The sequence below is a fragment of the Portunus trituberculatus genome, chromosome 6 (assembly GCF_017591435.1).
Source record: "Portunus trituberculatus isolate SZX2019 chromosome 6, ASM1759143v1, whole genome shotgun sequence".
NCBI classification, from domain to species: domain Eukaryota; kingdom Metazoa; phylum Arthropoda; class Malacostraca; order Decapoda; family Portunidae; genus Portunus; species Portunus trituberculatus.
The window spans coordinates 250,661-273,160 of NC_059260.1; the positions used below are offsets into that span (position 1 = coordinate 250,661).

General features: G+C 47.5%; 2 protein-coding genes across 7 annotated transcripts in view; both read right to left on the bottom strand.

Annotated features, from left to right (window-relative positions):
- LOC123517318 (integrin alpha-PS2-like) overlaps positions 1-1,955 on the bottom strand; it is a 60,877-nt gene extending 58,922 nt beyond the window's left edge. For 5 of the 6 annotated variants that reach the window (XR_006678443.1, XM_045277312.1, XM_045277325.1 and 2 more), the window contains exon 1: positions 1,047-1,955. Coding sequence is in view for 5 of the 6 variants with exons in the window: in XM_045277312.1 (XP_045133247.1) it covers positions 1,047-1,225 (179 nt within the window). In the remaining variant the exon portion in view is untranslated. The remainder of the gene's footprint in view (positions 1-1,046) is intronic. The other variant, XM_045277336.1, reaches the window with a different exon arrangement.
- Positions 1,956-4,732: 2,777 nt separating this feature from the next.
- On the bottom strand, positions 4,733-18,435 carry LOC123516814 (serine-rich adhesin for platelets-like). Its single transcript, XM_045276505.1, has 5 exons — positions 18,423-18,435; positions 15,203-15,274; positions 12,695-14,865; positions 6,134-12,650; positions 4,733-6,079 (listed from the first exon to the last, which is right to left on the bottom strand). Exons 1-5 carry the CDS (start codon positions 18,426-18,428, stop codon positions 5,621-5,623), a joined length of 9,225 nt encoding a protein of 3,074 aa, XP_045132440.1. The 5' UTR covers positions 18,429-18,435; the 3' UTR covers positions 4,733-5,620.
- Positions 18,436-22,500: the final 4,065 nt, after the last annotated feature.

A 22,500-nucleotide genomic window follows, 5' to 3' on the forward strand; every position in this document is an offset into this window, starting at 1 on the left:
GTGAAGATGGTGCTAATTCAATTTCGGTAGTAGTAGTAGTAGTAACAGTAGTAGTAGTAGTGGTGGTGGTGATGGTGGTGGTAGTAGTGGTGATGGTGATAGATAAATATTGATGATAATAATAATGACTGTAATGGTGGTAGTGGTGATGGTGGTGATGGTAGTGGTGATAGTGGTAGTAGTGGTGATGGTGGTGGTAGTGAAGATGGCAATGGTTGTGATGGTAGTGATGGTGATAGTAGTGATGGTGGTGGTGGTGATGGTGATGGTAGTGGTGATGGTGGAAGTAGTGGTGGTAGTGGTGATGATGGTAGTAGTGATAGTATTAATGGTGGTAGCATTAGTGGTAATATTGGTAGTGCTGATGGTGGTAGTCGTGATGGTGATGGTTGTAATGTGATGGTGGTAGTAGTGATGATGATGATGATGGTGGTGGTGGTAGTGATGATGATGGTAATGGTAGTAGTGATGATGAGAGTGGTGGTAGTGGTGGTGATGGTGGTAGTAGTGGTAGTGGTGATGGTGGTAGTAGTGGTAGTGGTGATGGTGGTAGGAGTTGTAGTGGTGATGGTGGTGGTAGTAGTGGTAGTGGTGATGGTGGTGGTGGTAGTAGTGATGATGATGATGGTAATGTTGGTAGTGATGATGAGAGTGGTGGTAGTGGTGGTGATGATGAGAGCGGTGGTAGTGGTGGTGATGGTGGTAGTAGTGGTAGTGGTGATGGTGGTAGTGGTAGTGGTGGTAGTGGTGGTGATAGTGATGATGATGATGATAACGGTGGTAGTGATGATGATGATGATAATGGTGGTAGTGATGATGAGTGGTGGCAGGGGTGGTGATGGTGGTAGTAGTGGTAGTGATGGTGGTAGTGGTAGTGGTGGTAGTGGTGGTGATAGTGATGATGATGATGATAATGGTGATAGTGATGATGAGTGGTGGCAGTGGTGAGGATGGTGGTAGTAGTTGTAGTGGTGATGGTGGTAGTAGTGATAGTGGTGATGGTGGTGGTAGTGGTGGAGGTGGTGGTGGTGGTGACGGGCGCTTACCTAGCCGTGCCTCCATCCATGTGCTGGGCTACCGCGAAGCCGAACATTGACTCCCGCTGGTCACTGTGGTGGGTGACATGGCTGGCCAGGTCAACGTTGAATCCTGCCACGCACACCCACACGCACGCCCACACGCACACACACGCCCACATGGCCACACACCCTCCAATCTTCACCATTCTGTATTTTCTGTCACAGCTTAGGAATTATCTTTAGCTATTTCAATCTTCTTAGTTCCGTTCATAGCTTGGCCTCATCTTGTCTAGTAAATTATGTTTCTATTGTCAAAAAAAACTAGAAAAATCCTCAGTTTCTATTCATTCACGTGTCTTTTCCTATTAAATATGACTGACAGTACCTTCCTAGACTTAGTTGACACAATATCCACAAGTCTTTCCTCTTTATAGTCTCGTAAGGCGAGATTCAATGAGGCGTATTCAGCTGTCAACCTTCTTTGTGTGTTATGGCTTATCTCTGCTCCAGGGCGCCTCAACAAAAGCGCCTGAGTGTTACAGTGAGTATTACAGTGCCTGGTGATTACAGTGCCTGAGTATTGCAGTGCCCGGTGTAAACATGCATAGCGGGCCTCGTGTATCGTGTCCTGACGCAGGGAGGCGGTGAAGCAGTGCGGCGGTACTGTGGTGAGTCTGCTCTGCCGCGTTGCTGTGCTCTCCGTGGTAATTTCAACTCTTTTCCACGCTGTTCCTTTCCTCACAGCCGTGCACCGGGGCGGTGTGCACTTGGAAATGCCCCACTACGATCACGCCACTTAATTTTCCTTCATTACTGTCAAAAGTTTTCAGTGGCAGAGGGAAAGGGAGAGTTGTGAGATGCACCGTGGGAAGGCAGACGGGAGAGCGGTGCGCACAAACCTACTCTCACCAAGGCACGGAGCCGACTGAGCGCGCGCATTCTCTATTCAAGTTATTCAACTCACTGGTTTCTGTATATTCTCAAATCATTCTGTGCTTCACCTCCACTATTTCAAAGGCTTTATTCAAATTTACACGAGGTTTTCAAGGTGTTTTTACAGTCCTTGAGGCAGAGTGACAAGATTTTTGCATTATTAACTGTAGAAACACTCTTAAAAACCCCGCTGTTGATCTCTGTGGCCTTGGAAAACAGTTGTGGTGAGAGAGCAGTGTTTCTAAAGGCTGTGTGCGTGTGTGTGGTTGGCGATGTGGGACTTTGCTTTCTTCCTTTCCATTCTCATCTCTTCCTCGTCTCTTTTTTCTTTTCACTTCTCATGTCCTCTTCATCAGGTAATCGTCTTTTCCTAGTAAGTTCTTTGTCTCTTCTTAGTTCACTTCTAAATTCCTTGCCTGCTTTTCTGCTTGCAATATTCTCCTCTGTTCTTTCTCTCACCCTCATCTCCACTAGTTTTTCGTCTCTACCTGGTCTAATCTTCCCTCATACACGCACACACACACACACACACACTGATCGGTACCGACTTAGCGCGGTGCCCACTATTGTGCGAGCCTTAAATAAATAAGTAAATTAATAAGTGAATTCTAGGTTAAGTTATATCCATAGTTAGGTTAAGCATTTCAGTTCATTGTTTTAATGTCCCCCCCTGTACATTTTCAGTGTAATTTTTTACATTGCCAAAGTAATAAACCGTATATTATTATTATTATTACAATTTACTACACCGCGTAGTGTAGTGGTTAGCACGCTCGACTCACAATCGAGAGGGTCCGGGTTCGAGTCCCGGACAGCGGCGAGGCAAATGGTCAAGCCTCTTAAAGGCTCTGTTCACCTAGCAGTAAATAGGTACGGGATGTAACTCGAGGGGTTGTGGCCTCGCTGTCCCGGTGTGTGGAGTGTGGTGTGGTCTCAGTCCTACCCGAAGATCGGTCTATGAGCTCTGAGCTCGCTCCGTAATGGGGAAGACTGGCTGAGTGACCAGCAGATGACCGTGGTGAATTACACACACACACACACACACACACACAAACAGTAAAGAAGAAACTATATGGAAAAAATATAATGATACTAATGAAATGTTTATCTTCGTTGTGTAATATTTAATGGGAAAGACACGTCACAAAGTTGACAGACAATAATAATAATAATAATAATAATAATAATAATAATAATAATAATAATAATAATGGTGCACCAACGATAGTTTAACACATTTTACATAAAAAAAGACATAAACATAAGCTATATATACACATACAGAGAGAGAGAGAGAGAGAGAGAGAGAATCACTCACTCTAACATGCTTATAATAACACACACAGTTTTACAAATAAACACAAAAGTGACGTAGTGAATAAGGAACAAAGATTACGTATCTATTCTACACTACGCTATTTACCACCACCACCACCACCACGAACCCCAGAACACACCCTGTCTTTACCTCTCATCAACTCATTTCACTGCTACATTAGACAAGGTTGCTTTACTCATGCGCTTAGAATCATTCCCCTTCATTACCCAGCCATTTTGAAACATTACACTGGTTAGAGAGCTGAAAATCTGCCTTTTAACCCTTCAGTCCTATGACGAGTTTTTATTTTCATTTTATTTACTATTTGGTGACCCTATAGTGTCAGAAACCTCTGTGGGGGGATTAAGATAGTGAAGATTGTGGCCATTAATCTTCTGACCCCCATAAACGCTTCCTAATGTAAATAAAATAGTTTAATCATACCCAACCCCAAGGTAAAAAATGCGTCCCAGTACTGAAAGGGTTAAATCTCATTCCTTTTTAAATTCTCTTTCCTTTGACTTCCTTTTACTCTTCTGACTTGTTGCATGTGGAAGCGAAATGACTGATTGGGTAAAGAACACACAGACAGAACACAGAGACAGCTTTGGTATCGTTACAGAATTACTACCATATTATTACTACCTGATTTTCGTTCCGCGCAGTCAGACTAGCCTAGTGCAGTGACTTACATCGCATATTTCACTGCCAAACACGGTCTATTACTATTCTTGCGGCTTTCACTGTATATTCCATTGCTATAGTTGTCACTGCTACCGTAATTTCTAAGTGAATGTTTTGGAGAATCAGACAGGAGGGAATAAATGGGTCTCTTGTAAAAAGCTATACCAGCAGATTTACTTCAATGCTGAGAAACACTGCTCTCTCTCACTACGACGATTTTCCAAGGCCACAGAGACGACTAAAGGCCCTATCACACTGGCCTATGATACGCGGAACCAGGAACATCCACTCTATGTAGATAGCTGGAACTTGCCCGGGATTAGCGGAACCAAGTTGGGATGGCTTCTTATCCATCCCGGTTCTCCGTATGCTATCCCAATGGAAAAGTAAACATGATATATGTAATAAAAACTTTTCATTTGAACTAAAAAGAATGTGACTAAATTTTTCATATTGGAATATTAAATAATATTTCATCAATTTAGAAAGGTAATATATATATATATATATATATATATATATATATATATATATATATATATATATATATATATATATATATATATATATATATATATATATCATGTCGATAGTTTGGGCTCATGGCAACCACCTCTGACTGTAAAGTTGCCATCGCGCACGGTCTCAGCTTTTCTCTAGTTTTTTTTACTTACTTTTCTTCAACAAGAGGAAGTGCAAATGCAGTTCCTGGACAAAGCACAGGCTGAGGTATAAGCGGCATGGTTTTGTTCTGGTTTATTTTTATTAGGCTTTGTCTTGGTTAGTGGGCAGTTTGCCTAGCATAACAAGAACACGGGCAGCTTGTGTGTGATAGTGTTCCTGGTTTCGTACCAAGAACCATGGCCCGCGTTCCGCGTATCATAGGCTAGTGTGATAGCCCCTTAAGGCAGTTTCTTCTTATGATGAACTAGAATTCTTGCCAATCCATCACCAGAACCATAAAAATACCCTTATAAACACGATTATCTTCGACTTGAGCCTTTTGAAAGCAGTGATGGTGAGAGAGTAAAGCGTTTTAGTCTTAGAACACAGGCAGCTGGCACAGGATATCCCATGCTCTGCCACATTTAGTTGATTCATATCTCTCACCACGACTGTTTTCAAGGGCAATAAGTGATGACCAGCAAGGTTCTCAAGTGTTTCTCCTGCTCGTAATGAGGAAATATTATCAATTCGTCACTTGAACAGTAGAAATATCCTTAAAATCCCGTCCCATGTCACCTATAGAGCCTTGTGAAAGTATGTAGTGGAGATGAGTGGGCGGCCAGGAAGTGTCAGAACATAGTGGTAGGCTAGAGAAGTGATCTGTGCCATACATAGGCTACACATCAGGCTGGTATTCTCAAACACTTCTGCGCTTTATCTCCACTATTTTAAAAGGCTTTATTTGAATTCAAATGAGTTTTTCAAAGTGTTTCTTGCGGTTCTGGAGGCAGTGACAAGATTTCTACATTATCAACTGGAAAAACTCTTGAAAATCAGGTTAAGCAAATCTGTGGCCTTGGAAAATAGTGGTGGTGAGAGAGCAAAGCGTTTCAGAGTAGGGGCCATTGTTGTAGAGCCAGAGAGAGCCAGGGCCCAGGGCAGCGCGATTCTGTAACATTACCTCAGCTTGGCCCTTCCTGTAGTGGGGAATTTGGTTTTCTTACGCTCTGCCTCTGCCGCCGTTCCTGCCCCTGCCATTGCTCCTGTCCCTACCATTATCTCTGCCCCTGCCAGCGTCTCTGTTCCTGCCACTGTCTCTGCCACTATCTCTGCCTCTGCTAGCGCCCCTGTCTCTGCCCCTGCCTGTGGTCTGGGTGGCGGTGGGAAGTGCCGGCACGTTCAGGCCCAGGCCGCGGGCGCGCTCTGCGAAGGAATTAGGTAGGAAGGTGAAGGAGCCCGCGGGAGACACGAATCTGCTGTTAAAACTCTGGAAGCTCTGGGAAACCCTGCCGCGCGTACCACCGGCACTCCTCGACTGTTCAGCGGCCTGGGACTGAGACTGACTGCTGGACTGGGACTGAGATTCTGCCCGCGACTGACTCCTGGACCGGGATTGAGTGTTGCTTTGGGACTGAATTCCAGCCCTGAACTGATTTTCAAACTGGGACTGACTGTTGAACTGGGACTGACTGTCGAACTGTGACTGAGCGCCACCACGGGACTGACTGTCAAACTGGGACTGACTATCAAATTGGGACTGTCTGCTGAGCTCGGACTGAGCACCACCACGGGACTGACTATCAAATTGGGACTGCCCTTCAGCACGGGACTGACTGTCGAACTGGGACTGACTGTCAAACTGGGACTGCCCTTCAGCACGTGACTGACTGTCAAGCTGGGACTGTCCTTCAGCACGTGACTGACTGTCGAACTGGGACTGACTGTCAAACTGGAACTGCCCTTCAGCACGTGACTGACTGTCGAACTGGGACTGCCCTTCAGCACGTGACTGACTGTCGAACTGGGACTGACTGTCAAACTGGGACTGCCCTTCAGCACGTGACTGACTGTCGAACTGGGACTGCCCTTCAGCACGTGACTGACTGTCAAACTGAGACTGACTGTCAAGCTGGGACTGACTGTCAAACTGGGACTGCCCTTCAGCACGTGACTGACTGTCGAACTGGGACTGCCCTTCAGCACGTGACTGACTGTCGAACTGGGACTGCCCTTCAGCACGGGACTGACTGTCAAACTGGGACTGTTTGTCAAACTGGGACTGTCTGTCAAACTGAGACTGGTCTTCAGCACGGGACTGACTGTCAAACTGGGACTGCCCTTCAGCACGGGACTGACTGTCGAACTGGGACTGCCCTTCAGCACGGGACTGACTGTTGAACTGGGACTGACTGTCAAACTGGGACTGTTTGTCAAACTGGGACTGTCTGTCAAACTGAGACTGGTCTTCAGCACGGGACTGACTGTCAAACTGGGACTGCCCTTCAGTACGGGACTGACTGTCAAACTGGGATTGCCCTTCAGCACGGGACTGACTATCAAACTGGGACTGTCCTTCAGCACGGGACTGACTGTCAAACTGGGACTGCCCTTCAGCACGGGACTGACTATCAAACTGGGACTGTCCTTCAGCACGGGACTGACTGTCAAACTGGGACTGCCCTTCAGCACGGGACTGACTGTCAAACTGGGACTGCCCTTCAGCACGGGACTGACTATCAAACTGGGACTGTCCTTCAGCACGGGACTGACTGTCGAACTGGGACTGCCCTTCAGCACGGGACTGACTGTCGAACTGGGACTGTCCTTCAGCACGGGACTGACTGTCAAACTGGGACTGCCCTTCAGCACGGGACTGACTATCAAACTGGGACTGTCCTTCAGCACGGGACTGACTGTCGAACTGGGACTGCCCTTCAGCACGGGACTGACTGTCGAACTGGGACTGTCCTTCAGCACGGGACTGACTGTCGAACTGGGACTGCCCTTCAGCACGGGACTGACTGTCAAACTGGGACTGCCCTTCAGCACGGGACTGAGCGTCAAACTGGGACTGAGAAGTGGCTTCGGACTGAATTTGAGCCTGGGACTGAGTTTCAGTCTGGGATTGAGAAGTGGCCTGGGACTGAGTCTCATCCTGGGACTGAATTTCATTAGTCTGGAGCCGAATTTGAGCCTGCGACTGAGTGTCATCAGCGTGGGACTGAGTTTCACCCTGGGACTGAGAAGTGGCCTGGGACTGAGTTTCACCCTGGGACTGGGATTGAATGGTGACTTGGGACTGAGTGTTGGACTGGGCTTGAGTTTCCCCCTGGGCCTGAGTAACGGCCTGGGACTGAGTCTCACCCTGGGATTGTCTTTCACCCTGGGACTGAGTGCTGCTTTGGGACTGTATTTGCGCTTGCGACTGAGTTTCATCCTGGGTCTGAGCAGTGGTCTGGGACTGAGCCTCATCTTGGGACTGACTTTGGGATTGCGTCTGTGTGTCGGCCTGGGACTCAATCTGACCTTCACTTTGGGACTGACCTTCACTCCGGGACTGACCTTCACTTCGGGACTGACCTTCACTTTGGGACTGACCTTCACTCCGGGACTGGGACTGACTTTCAGCTTGAGACTGGAACTGAGTGTTGCTTTGGGACTCAGCTTGACCACTGGACTGAGTCTCGGACTGGGAATGAGTCTGAGTCTGGTCTTCAGTGGTCGTCTGGGACTGAGACTGGGACTGGGAATGAGCCTGGAATTGGTCCTGGTCCTGGTCCTGGTCCTGTGCCTGGGCGGTGTCCCTGGCCCCCTGCAGCGTGGCGGCGGCCTTCACCACGCCTGACAGTCTGTTGGCCACAAACTCCCCCACAGTCACCGCAGCCTCGCCGCGCCTGCTGGAAAACTCCTCTTCCTGCTGCTGGGCCGTGGAGAACACCTGCTGCCTCACTGAGGAACCTCGCCTGCCACCATCCACCTGCTGCTGCCTTGACGTGCCTCTGTCATTACTAACGCTGCCCCTGCCATTACTAACGTTGTCCCTGCCATTGGTAACGCTGCTCCTGTCATTACTAATGCTGACCCTGCCATTGGTAACGCTGCTCCTGCCATTGGTTGAGCTACCTCCCCGCTGCCTGCTTGCTGCGCTCTGCTGCCTTGCCCTGCTGGCTTCCTGTCTCACTGCAGAGCGTTGCTGTTCAGCTGCTGACACGCCCTCTTGCTGTTCTGTCCTTGAGGTCTGCTGTGCCGCGGCAACAGACTGCTGCTCTCCTGTTGTAGTTCGCTGTTCCACGATGGAAGCCTCCTGCTCACCGACAGTCTCCTGCTGTGCTGCAAGACTCTGCTGTTCATCACCAGTGCTCTCTTCTGCTGCTGAGAGCTGCTCATCTCTAGCAGTCTGCTCGTCTCCTGCTGCCAGCTCAGCGCCATCGCCCTGCTGCTCGCCTGCCTCTGCCTGCTCAGCGCCACCGCCCTGTTGCTCGCCCGCCGCCGCTGCCTGCTCAGCGCCACCGCCCTGCTGCTCTCCCGCCGCCGCTGCCTGCTCAGGCCCGTCAGCACGCTGCTCAGCGGCTGTAGGTTTCTCAGTCTCAGTATCTTGGTCTGTTGCTGAAACCTCCTCTGCCTCAGCGCCCTGCTGCTCTGCTGCCAGAGTTTGCTCGGCCCCAGCGCTCTGTTGCCCTGCTACTGCTGCTGCAGGCTCCCCAGTGGCAGAAGTGTGCTCACCAGTGACTCCCTGCTCTGCTGCCACAGACTCTTCTGCTGTGAAAATTCCCTCAGCAGTGGAAGTCTGCTGTTCTGCTGTAAAGATCTGCTGTTGCGTCACAATATCCTGTTCTGCTGCAGCAGCAGTTTGCTGTTGAGTGAAGCTGTTCTGCTGTGCTGCTATGCTTTGGTCCACAGCTTGAGAGGCTTCAAACTCGTGCTGCACACCGGATACTTGTTGCTGTCGCGCTGTGCTACTGCCTTGCTGACGTGCTGTGTTGCTGCCTCGCTGTTGATCTGTCTCTAAAATTTGCTGCCGTGATGTGCTGCTGCGCTGTTGCACTCCGTTTGAGACTTGCTGCCGTGCTGTGCTCCCTCGTTGATGTTCTGCCACCTGCTGCCGCACTCTGCTGCCTCGCTGCTGTTCTGCTGCCGCGCTATGCTGCCTCGCTGCTGTTCTACTTCGCTGCTGTTCTCCTGCAACTACCTGCTGCCGTGCTCTGCTGCCTCTCTGCTGTTCTGTAACCACCTGTTGACGTGCTCTACTGCCTCGCTGCTGTTCTGTAACCACTTGCTGCTGTTCTCCTACTACCTGCTGTCGTGCTATGCTACCTCGCTGTCTCGCTGTAGAACTCAGCTGTTCCACAGCGGTAGTGAGTTGTGCAGTGAAAGATCCTTGTTGCGCAGCTGTAGAGGAAGATGACTGTTGTGCGGCTGAGCTGTGCTGTCTCACCGTAGAGCTGTGCTGCTCTACGGCGGAAGCTTGCTGCTGCTGCTGTTCAAGAGTGGAGGCGTCCTGCTGTGCTGCAGTTGAACGTTGCACATCTCCGGCAGCTTGTTGGCCGCTGAGTGTCTGCTGTTCTGAGGTTGACTCATGCCCTTCTGTAATGGAAGTCTGCTGTTCTGAGGTTGACTCATGCCCTTCTGTAATGGAAGCCTGCTGTTCAAGAGTAAAACTCTGCTGGTCAGCTGCGGATGACTGCTGTTCAGTTAGAGACGCCTGTTGTTCAGTCGTAGTTTGTTCAGCTATCATCTGCTGGTCACCTGCTGACGTCTGCTCTTCAGCAGCAGAAGTCTGCAGCTCAGCTGTGGAAGCCTGCTGTTGCTCAACGGTAGCGTCATGCTGCTGAGCGGAGGTGAAGGTGGAGGCGGAGGTGGAGGCGGAGGCCGAGTCTTTCAGTGCCAGGGTGGAACTGGAACTGTGTTGCTCAAGTGTGGTTTGCTGTCCTGCTGCAGTGAGTTCCGCTTGGTCCACATCAGAGACTCGCTGCCTCGCTGTGCTGACCTGCTGCTGCTGCTGTTGCTGCCTGCTATTACCTCGCTGCCTCCCTGTGCTGACCTGATGCTGCCTGCCATTGGTAACCTGCTGTCTTGCTGTGCTGATCTGCTGTTGTCTGCCGTTAGTAACTTGCTGTCTTGCTGTGCTGACCTGCTGCCTAGCCCTGTTGCCCTGCTGTCGCGCTGAGCTGCCCTGCTCCCTGGCACCCGTGCTCTGCTGCGCCACTGAGTCAGAGTTCAACGTTCTGACGCGGGTGGTCAGCCTGCTCCCGCTGCCGGCGGCGGCGTCCGAAGCGGCGCCAAGACGGCGGATGAGCTGGGCCGGCGCGTCGCCGCGCGTCAAGTGACTCACCGCCACACCCGCCCCCTCGCCCACATCCTCTCCTACGCCACCCACGGACTGCAGGGCCTCAGGGGACTGGATGCTGGTCTGGGACTGAACCTGACCAGGGAATTGAATTTGAGTGTGGGACTGAGTGTCACCCAAGAACTGAGTACCAGCCTGTGACTGTGAATTGGCCTGGGACTGTGTCTCAGCTTGGGACTGTGAAGTGGACTGGGACTGTAAAGTGGCTTGGGACTCAGTCCCAGTTTGAGACTGTGAAGTGACTTGGGATTGTGCCTCAGTTTGGGACTGTGAAGTGGACTGGGACTCAGTCTCAACTTGGGACTGTGAAGTGGTCTGGGTCTGTGCCTCAACTTGGGACTGTGAAGTGGCATGGGACTGTGCCTCAGCTTGGGACTGTGCCTCAGCTTGGAACTGAGACTCAGCTTGAGACTGTGAAGTGGTTTGGGACTGTAAAGTGGCTTGGGACTCAGTCCCAGTTTGAGATTGTGAATTGGCTTGGGACTGTGCCTCAGCTTGGGATTGTGAAGTAGTCTGGGACTGTGAAGTGGTTTGGGACTGTGCCTCAGCTTGGGACTGTGAAGTGGTTTGGGACTGTGCCTCAGCTTGGGACTGTGAAGTGACCTGGGACTGTGAAGCGGCTTGGGACTGTGCCTCAGCTAGAGACTGTGAAGTGGCTTGGGACTCAGTCTCAGCTTGGGACTGTGAAGTGGTCTGGGACTGTGCCTCAGCTTGGGACTGTGCCTCAGCTTGGAACTGTGAAATGGCTTGGGACTGTGCCTCAGCTTGGGACTGCAAAGAAGTTTGGGACTGAATCTCAGCTTGGGACTGTGCCACAGCTTGGGACTGTGAAGTGGCTTGAGACTGTTCCTCAGCTTGGGACTGTAAAGAAGTTTGGGACTGGATCTCAGCCTGGGACTGTGAAGTTGCTTGGGACTGAGCCTCAGCTTGGGACTGTGAAGTGGCTTGAGACTGTGATATGACTTGGGACTGTGCTTCTGCTTGGGACTGTGAAGTGGCTTGGGACTGTGATGTAACTTGGGACTGTGCTCCAGCTTGGGACTGTGATGTAACTTGGGACTGTGCTCCAGCTTGGGACTGTGAAGTGACTTGGGACTGTGCCTCAGCTTGGGACTGTGAAGTGGCTTGGGACTGTGCCTCAGCTTGGGACTGTGCCTCAGCTTGGGACTGTGAAGTGGCTTGGGACTGTGATGTAACTTGGGACTGTGCTCCAGCTTGGGACTGTGAAGTGACTTGGGACTGTGCCTCAGCTTGGGACTGTGAAGTGGCTTGGGACTGTGATGTAACTTGGGACTGTGCTCCAGCTTGGGACTGTGAAGTGGTCTGGGACTGTGCCTCAGCTTGGGACTGTGCCTCAGCTTGGAACTGTGAAATGGCTTGGGACTGTGCCTCAGCTTGGGACTGCAAAGAAGTTTGGGACTGAATCTCAGCTTGGGACTGTGCCACAGCTTGGGACTGTGAAGTGGCTTGAGACTGTTCCTCAGCTTGGGACTGTAAAGAAGTTTGGGACTGGATCTCAGCCTGGGACTGTGAAGTGGCTTGGGACTGTGCCTCAGCTTGGGACTGTGAAGTGGCTTGGGACTGTGATGTAACTTGGGACTGTGCTCCAGCTTGGGACTGTGAAGTGGCTTGGGACTGTGTGACTTGGGACTGTGCCTCAGCTTGGGACTGTGAAGTGGCTTGGGACTGTGATGTAACTTGGGACTGTGCCTCAGCTTGGGACTGTGAAGTGGCTTGGGACTGTGCCTCAGCTTGGGACTGTGAAGTGGCTTGGGACTGTGCCTCAGACTTGGGACTGTGCCTCAGCTTGGGACTGTGAAGTGGCTTGGGACTGTGATGTAACTTGGGACTGTGCTCCAGCTTGGGACTGTGAAGTGACTTGGGACTGTGCCTCAGCTTGGGACTGTGAAGTGGCTTGGGACTGTGCCTCAGCTTGGGACTGTGCCTCAGCTTGGGACAGCTTGGGACTGTGATGTAACTTGGGACTGTGCTCCAGCTTGGGACTGTGAAGTGACTTGGGACTGTGCCTCAGCTTGGGACTGTGAAGTGGCTTGGGATTGTGCTCCAGCTTGGGACTGTGATGTAACTTGGGACTGTGCCTCAGCTTGGGACTGTGAAGTGGCTTGGGACTGTGCCTCAGCTTGGGACTGTGCTTCAGCTTGGGACTGTGATGTAACTTGGGACTGTGCTCCAGCTTGGGACTGTGAAGTGACTTGGGACTGTGCCTCAGCTTGGGACTGTGAAGTGGCTTGGGACTGTGCCTCAGCTTGGGACTGTGAAGTGGTTTGGGACTGTGAAGTGACTTGGGAATGTGCCTCAGCTTGGGACTGTGCTTCAGCTTGGGACTGTGAGGTGGCTTGGGACTGTGTCTCAGCTTGGGACTGAGTCTCAGCTTGGGACTGTGAAGTGACTTGGGACTGTGCTTCAGCTTGGAACTGTGCCTCAGCTTGGGACTGTGAAGTGGCTTGGGACTGTGCTTCAGCTTGGGACTGTGCCTCAGCTTGGGACTGTGCCTCAGCTTGGGACTGAGTCTCAGCTTGGGACTGTGAAGTGGTCTGGGTCTGTGTTTCAGTCTGGAACTGAGATATAAGCTGAGACTGAGCTTCCCCCTGGGGCTGACTGTCTGGCTGTTGAGTGTCAGTGGCGGCGGAGGCGTCGGCGGGTGCGGCGTGGGGGGTGGTCATGGTCACCTCTGGGAACACGATGGCCAGCGGGGACATCTTGGCGGCGTCGGCAGGCGGCATGGACTCCGTGTCAGGGAAGATGATGGCCACGGGCATCATCTTGTGTGGCGCCGCGGCACTGCTGCTGCTGCTGCTGCTGCTGCCTGGAGCTGAAGGGGCTGAGGATGCTGTGCTGGTCTGCGTGCTGCCCTGGGACTGATGAGAGTTGTCCTGGAGTTCAGTTTGGGTTTGGGACTCAGTTTGTGTGTGGGACTGAGTTTCAGTCTCAGACAGAGTTTCTGCTTGGCCCTCAGTTGCAGTCTGTGACTGAGTCTGAACTTGGGACTGAGTTTTGCCTTGGGACTGAGTTTGGGTCTGGGATTGAGTTTGTGTTTGGGACTCAGTTTCAATCTGGGACTGAGTTTGGCCTTGGGACTGAGTTAGGGTCTGGGACTGAGTTTGTGCTTGGGACTCAGTTTCAATTTGGGACTGAGTTTGGCCTTGGGATAAAGTCTGGGTCTGAGTCTGAGCGGCGCCCTGGGCCTGCGTGGCGGCGGTGGTCTGGATGGCGTCGTTGAGCGGCAGCCTGGCCAGGGCGGGGATGGCGGCCACGGCAGAGGGCAGCGCCACCACCCTGCTGCCCTCCATGACCGCCTGCTGGACTGCTGCTGGTGTCTTAGCGGCGGCCTGTCCGCGCTCCAGCAGGTTCGGGAGTCTGCCTCTGGAGGTCTGGGATGGACCGCGCCTCCTGCCCACCAGCGCTTGGTCCAGGGAGGCCAGATCCTGGTCAGGCTGCGGTCCCACCCCTGAGATAGACAGGTCTCCCTCCAGGAACCTCTGCAGTACAGGGGAGAGCTGGTCACCCTGGGGGAATAGGCTGGAGAAGGGGGAGGGCGCTGGGGTAAAGATGTCCCCGCTGGGCAGCCCTGTGTTGCTGATGACGATGGGCGAGTTGGGGAACATGCTGACGACGCGGGACAGGGAGTTGGGGCTGCTGAGGAACACCATCACCACAGGGGAGTTGGGTCCGATCCCTGTACCACCACCTAACCCTCCATTCACGAAACTCCTTCCTGTGAAGCCCCTGAGGCCAATCCCGGGGAAGGTCAAACCTCTAGCTTGCTCCCCCGCCAGCATGTTGACCAGCTCCCTCTCCACTGCCCCCGTGCGAAGATTGGTGAGCAGAGCGTCAAACAATCTGCTGCCTGTGTCAATGTTCCTGCCGGAGTGAAGAGACAGCCCTGAGTTGAACAGCCCTGGGGTGGGCGAGGCCAGCATAAAGCTCAGGTCACGTTCTAGGGAGTTGCGGAGAAGAGGAGAGCCGAAAGTTAACGCGTTGTTCATAATGTTCCTTAAGATTTGCTCCGTGATGAGGGAGGCATTCTGTGATTGCTGTTGCTGCTGTTGCTGCTGCACTTGTGGGGTGATAAAAGTCGTGCTTCCGAACGCCTCACGCTGTAGGGGAAGGACAGTGGTAATTGGTAGTAACAGGAGAGCTCTGAGACACACCACTAGTATCATACACTCTTCTACATGTGTATGTTGTGTTAACCTGTACTTCTCTCCCTCCCTCCCTCCCTCCCTTCTTTTCTCTTTGTACCGAAACAACACGAAAGAAAGCAAATTTTAAGTGTTCACGCGTTTATAGTAGCAATGATCAACAATAGGTAAGAAAATATTCAAACATGCTTCTCATTTCTCATAATAGCAAAAGATAAACACACACACACACACACACACACACACACACACACACACACACACACACACACACACACACAATTTTACGTACCTGAGGCAGAGGGGATGCCCATGTTAAGCCTACAGTCACCCACAACACCACTGACGCCCACACCACCAACTTCTGTCGAGAGAACAATACACTAGTTAGCCAGGTAGAGAGAAATAAAATTGTAAAGGATTAGAGTAACCCAGAGAGAGAGAGAGAGAGAGAGAGAGAGAGAGAGAGAGAGAGAGAGAGAGACAATATGATTCAGCCAGGATGGAGACAGCTTTCTTAAGTTCATAGGTAACTGGAGATGAACACTAAGACAGACAGACAAGAGTGAGTCAACACCCGCCTTATAATAACTGGCTACAAGTCACTCACCCTTTGCACGCTCAACTCTGACACACTGATCTTCTAAAAGGTGACGTCATAATGGATTGTTTACACACACACACACACACACACACACACACACACACACACACACACACACACTGCTTCAAGAAAGAGGGGGGGTAATGCGGAGAAACAAGAATAATAATAAGATCCAGTTCCTCCGCCTCGATGACTTAACGGGATGAGAGAGAGAGAGAGAGAGAGAGAGAGAGAGAGAGAGAGAGAGAGAGAAGTAAGGCAAGGTCAGACTGAAAGTGAGCAAAAGAAAAGAAAGTATGGAAATGTCAGAGGCTTGTAATTGTAAAAAAAAAAAAAAAAAAGAAAAAGTACCTATGTATTGAGAACAGAGAGAGAGAGAGAGAGAGAGAGAGAGAGAGAGAGAGAGAGAGATAACCAACTCACCAATGCTCCAGTTAAAGCTACAAATATCTTTTAACAATGTTTTTTTTTACGGTTCTAGTGACAGATTAACACTACTTCAACATTATCAGCAGGAGAAGCAGTGTTGGGAATCTTGCTGATCATCGCTGTGGCCTTTGAAAGTAGTCTTGGTGAGAAGTGAGAGAGCAGTCTTTCTGAATGTGGAGCTGGAAATATTTGAGAACAAGCGGGTTCGTATTCCCAAACACTTCTGCGCGTCACCTCCACTATTTCAGAAGGCTTTATCTAAATTTACACGAATTTTTAAGGATATTTTTACGGTTCTAGAGGCAGATTGATAAGATTTCTACATTACTAAATGGATAAATACTATTGAAAATGCCTTTAGTTATATATCTGTAGCCTTGAAATATATCAGTATTCCGAAACTCCTTCCATTTTCACTACTACGACAATTTTGCAAGGCCACAGAGACAAGTAGCGGGATTTTCAAGACAGTTTTTCCTTTTAATAAACTAGAAATCTTACCAATCTATCACCAGAATCATAAAAAGCACTCTTAAAAACACGAGTATCTTCATCTGGAGCCTTTGGAAACAGTGATGGTGAGAGAGCAAAGCGTTTCTGAATACAGACACAACCAATGAACCAAGAGAAATGTTGCTTGTTGATATGGGGTTATGATTATTCACGCTCCAGTTCCCATTACAAGAATATAATAAACAACATAAAGAAGTGACAGGATTACAGGCAAGAAGGAAGAAAGTGCAAGAAATATGAGAGCAAGATAAGTTAATGTGCAAAAAGATAATGGCAGAGAAACAGTGACGTGCATTTTTATTAATCGACATTAGTCTAGAAACATTTGAGTGTAGTTATATTGACGCTACTTTTTAAACTGGTGGAGAAAAACAAGGAAGAACAGCTAAGAGGAGGAGAAAGAGGAAGAGGGATAGAAAAAGAGAGGAGAACAAGAGAAAAAAAAAGAGGAGTAGAAAAAAGAAGGGAGAATAGGAGGAGAAAGAGGAAGAGGAACAGAAAAGGAGGAGAACAGGAGAAAGAGGAAAAGGAGAAGGAAAAGAGAAGAGGACAAGAGAAAAAGGAAAAGGAGCAGAAAAAGAGAGGAAAACAAGAGAAAGAGGAAAAGGAGAAGAAAAAGAGGGAAGAGAAGGAGAAAGAGGAAGAGGAACAAAAAACAGAGAACAAGAGGAGAAAAAGGAAGAGGAGCAGAAAAATAAGGGAGAACATGGGCAGGAGAAAGAGGAAGAGGAGCAAAAAAAGAGGAGAAAAGGAGAAAGAAGAGAAAGAGAATAAGAAAAAGAGGGAAGAACAGGAGAAGGAGGAGGAGAAAGAGGAAGAGGAGCAAGAAAAGAAGAGGAGGCAAGTGGTAATAAGAGGGAAGATGAAAAAAGATAGAGAAAAGCGATATATGAAATTATATTGATGATATTGATGATGAAGATTAAGAGTTAGAGGAGAAAGACGACGAAGAAGAAGAGGAGGAGGAGGAGGAGGAGGAGGAGGAGGTCAGTAGCTCAGAAATTTCTCCTCGTCCTGATCCAGTTCAATATAAGAAAAAAAAATCAATAATAATATAAGGTAATTCTCTCTCTCTCTCTCTCTCTCTCTCTCTCTCTCTCTCTCTCAGCGATGTAAATGTTAATATGAAGCAATCTTATATATTTACTTATTTTTTTCAAATATCACCACCACCACTACCGTCACCACCACCACCACCAGCATCACCACCACTGTATTCACTATATATTAGATAATCATAACAATAGTTGCAACACCACCACCACCACCACCACCACCACTACTACTACTACTACTACTACCATTATACCCACTTCACCAACGCCATATCATCACCATCACCATACACCACGATATGCACCAGCACACACCACACCACCAACGTGACACACCACACACCACCACACACACACACACCACACCACCAACGTGACTCACACCACACACAACCACACACACACACCACACACACCACAACTACCACACATGACAAACCACTACCACATACCAAGCACACATCACACCAACAAACCACACCACACACCACACCACACACACACACACACACACACACACACACACACACACACACACACACACACACACACACACACCACTAATACCACACACGACAAACCACTAACACACACCAAGTGCACATCACACCAACGAACCACACCACACATCAACACATACCACACCACCACACACCAGTACACCACACACACAACAAAGCACCACCACACATCAAGCACACATCACATCAACACCACACACCATACACACAACACGCCCACCACCACACACCTTATCACACACACACACACACACACCAGCGGCACTACCACACGCCATCAACACCACACTCCACCACAACACCACACCATCACCACATTCACGAAAAGTTAGATTAATAAGCTTCCTTGACCACATCACTACCACCACCATCACCACAGCACACACCCACCTCCATGGCGGCTTGAGAGAGGAATGAGTAGTGTTCAGTGGCTGTTCTCACATTTAAATACTGGCTGAGACGACCTTGACATCTGCTGGGGTCACTCGCTGCCTCCCCACCTCCCTCACCTCTCTCTCTCTCTCTCTCTCTGGTTTGTTCATTCGATTTTTATGTTTACCATGATAACCTATTTTAAGTGTTAATATGCGCTCTCTCTCTCTCTCTCTCTCTCTGACAGTGACGCGCGCTCACCTTAGAACTCCTGCAATGGTTAATTCTTCATTTCACCTTAGCCTAGCGTGTTCTTTGGTGTGTCTTTATTGAACAGTGTTTTAAGGCTATACTCAGTCTTGTTTCACTATGCATTTCATTACCGTTCTTGTGAGCAATGGAAAAAAGAAAAGGAAAATGTTTGGGAGAACAGCTGAGCGGCAGTGTAGAATGACATTTTCACTCTTGCAATACAGCCTGTCCTTAAATTTACACTTATCCACGAATAAAACTTGCTGGCAATGGGACTTGTAGATAAAGAAGCAACCTCTTTTTATTACCCTCAGCCAGCAGAGAACAGGAGACGCTCTCTGAGGCAAGAAAAACTGAGCGACACAAAAGTAAGCGTTTGGTAGGGACTGCTGAGATGTGACGCGACCGTAGGCTTCTCTCCATCCTTTAATTAAACTCCGCCCTTTAAACTCTTTACCTATACTCTCTCCACAACCTCGGGCTCTGTGCTGCCTGGCGTCTGCATGGGGTGTTTAGTCTTCGTGGCTCCCGTACATGACACACAGCTAGTAGTGCCCGCTAGTACCGTGTGCCGCCTTAGAATTATCACATACTGGAACACTTCCCTGGCGCCGTACGTCGATACTTTCAAAGGTTGTAGTCTAGTTGAAGTGACACTTTTTTTAAGGATGTTTTTACGGTTTTAGTGACAGACTAACAAGATTTACACGTTTTAGCAATAATAACTCTTGGGAACCTGGCTTATCATCTTTGTGGCCCTAGAAAATAGTGGTGATAAAATGAAAGAAAAGCGTTTGAATGTTGACTTATGTTTGGTTGGGGTGCCGCGGTAGAGTTTAACACCGCGACACGAGACTGAGATGATGTTTGGGAGGAAAACATTGAGAGAGATAAGTGAAGAGAAGGAAGAGAGGGAAAAAGATGAAAACCAGTACATGGATGAGTGAGAAAGGAAATAAAAAGTGGCTGAAATAAGTGGAAAGGAGAAAAAAATGGCTGAGATTATGTGCAAGTCGTGGATGAAAAGTAGAAGGGGAAAAAGTGGTCGAGATCAGTGAAGAGGAGTAGGAAGAAAAGGGAGGTATATATGGATGAGATAAATGAAGAGGAGGATGAAAATAAGTGAGAGTGATAAACAAGGAATGAAATGAGTGAGGAGAAGGTATTATTGTGTGAGGTCAGTGATGCGGTGAAAGGATTGGCTGGCTCAGACTAGTAAGGAGGAGGAAGATGAAGAAAGTGAGATCAGTGAAGAGAAGGAGGCTGATCCGTAAGAAAGACGAGGAAGAGAGTGAAATCAATAAAAAGAAAACAAAGAAGAAGAAACAGATTAACAAACTGAGAAGAGAGGAACAAAACATGAAGAAAATGAGAACAGTGAAAAGAAGGAGGCTGGGATCAGTAAGAAAGATGAGGAAGAGAGTGAAATCAGTAAAAAGAAGATAAAAAAGAAGCAGATTAATAAGTTGGAGAAGAGAGGAAGAGAAGATGAAGAAAATGAGAACAGTGAAGAGAAGGAGGCTGAGATCAGTAAGAAAGATGAGGAAGAGTGAAATCAGTAAAAAAAAAAAAAGATAAAGAAGAAACAGATTAATAAGTTGGAGAAGAGAGGAAGAGAAGATAAGAAATTTAAATCAGTGAAGAGAAGGAAGCTGAGATCAGTAAGAAAGATGAGGAAGAGGGTGAAATAAGTAAAAAAGATAAAGAAGAAATAGATTAATAAGTTGGAGAAGAGTATAGGAAGATGTAGAAATCACAAAGGAGGAGCGAGAGACCAGCTAGTGTGAAAGGTAGATAGGGTAAAATGTTACACTGTGGCTTAGTAACATTAAAGAGAAGAAAAATAAATCATGAGTTTGATAGACACAAAGATCAGACAGTGTGTTGGTGCCTGCCTGCCTACTTTCAAACTGTGAGGGGATTTGTGGTGGTGGAAAATTATAAAATAAATAAACAGACCAAAAAAAATATATTGTATGCCTTTACCTTTAACCCCTTCAGTACTGGGACACATTTTTACCTTGAGATTTGTGTATGATTAGACCATTTTATTTACATTAGGAAGGATCTATGGAGATTAGAAGAATAATGGCCACAGTCGACTATTTTAACCCTCCACATGAATTTCTAAAGCTGTATAAAATCACCAAACAGTCACCAGAATGAATATGGAAATGCATCATAGAACTGAAGGGGTCAGTGGTGTGAGAATGATAAGTCATATTGATTATTATGGAGAAAATATCTGGTTTTCCTACAGTAGAAACTCTCCATGGAAAAATACCTGTTCAGTTTTATTTTTTCTCAAGAGATAGAAATAAGTCGCATGAATTAACACAAACACACACACTGAAAGGCAAGTTGAAAAGAGGCAAACTTACTTCCCACAGAACCACAAAGCAAAAAAAGACACTTGACAGATAGCATGGTGTGTTTTCATGCTATAAAAACACACAGGTAAAAGTTCCAAGATGTTTGGTAAGAAAATAGTCAATAAAATGCCACTTGTATTTTGCTTGGAGATGAGAGAAGTAATTGAAAGACTGTGATGTTTTGTGCTGGAAAAATTATGTGGTGTGATTCCACTGAGCTAGTAATATTTGAGGAAATCAACTACAATATAAGAAAAGAGGAAGATTATTGGAAGTGTGTAGAAAATGGACTGAGAGATAAATAATGAGAAATGGACAGACAGATTGAAAGACATATTTGGATCATATTTTCATTTCTACAGTAATATTAGATAAATTAACTATAGTATAATAGAAGAGATAGATTATATTAATAGTGTATAGGAGACTAATAGACCAATAGACATAATGGAAAATAAACTGAACAATAAGTATTCATTCTAGTCAGCCATTCCATCAGTCAATCAGTCAATCCATCAGTCAGTGAACCAGTCAGTCAGTCAGTTAGTTAATCTGTCAACCCATCAACCAGTCAATCAATTAATCAGTCATTCTATCAGTCAGTCAGTCATTTAATCAGTCAATCTATCAATCAGTCAATTAATCCATCAGTCAGTCAGTCAATCAGTCAATTAATCAGTCAATCTATCAATCAGTCGATCAATTAATCAGTCAATCAGTCAGTCAATCAATTAATTATTCAGTCAGTCAGTCACAAGGTTACACAAGAGTAGCAAACCAAGAGTGAAGAGTGGAGACAACATAGCATTAATATTAAGAGACCTCACCTTTAGGCGTCACAACAGTAGGTCACACAAACACAGCCACTATTACCATTAAGGAACACAGATTAACATACAGAAGTTTCACACACACACACACACATGCAGAAACCTTGTGAACTTTGAAAGAACACTGATAATCAGCCATGTAAGAAGAACATTGGTTGTGGGAAAAAAAAGAACAGTTAGAACAAGAGAGAGAGAGACTGAATGCATAAGGTTTAATGATGAAAGACTATAGAAGAACTCAAGGAAATAAGGTGTCGTTATAAAAAAGGGGTAATAGAACAAAGGAAGGCTCAAGAATTAGTGTTTAATGATAAAGAAGAAAAAAAATTAGTGGGAAAAAATAGAGAAAATATAGAACTTAAGAAATAGAGTTTAATGAAAAGAAGTATAGAGTTTAGTAATAGGTAGAGTTTTGATTATAAGAAGAATAGTATTAGCTCAAGAATTAGTGTTTAATGATAAAGAAGAAAGGAATTAGTGGGAAAAATAATAGAAAGAAAACAGAGGAACTTAGGAAATAGAGTTTAATTACAAGAATTATGGAGTTTAATAATAAGTAGAGTTTTGATTATAAGAAGAATAGTATTAGAACAAGAATTAGTGTTTAATGATAAAGAAAAAAAGAATTAGTGGGGAAAAATA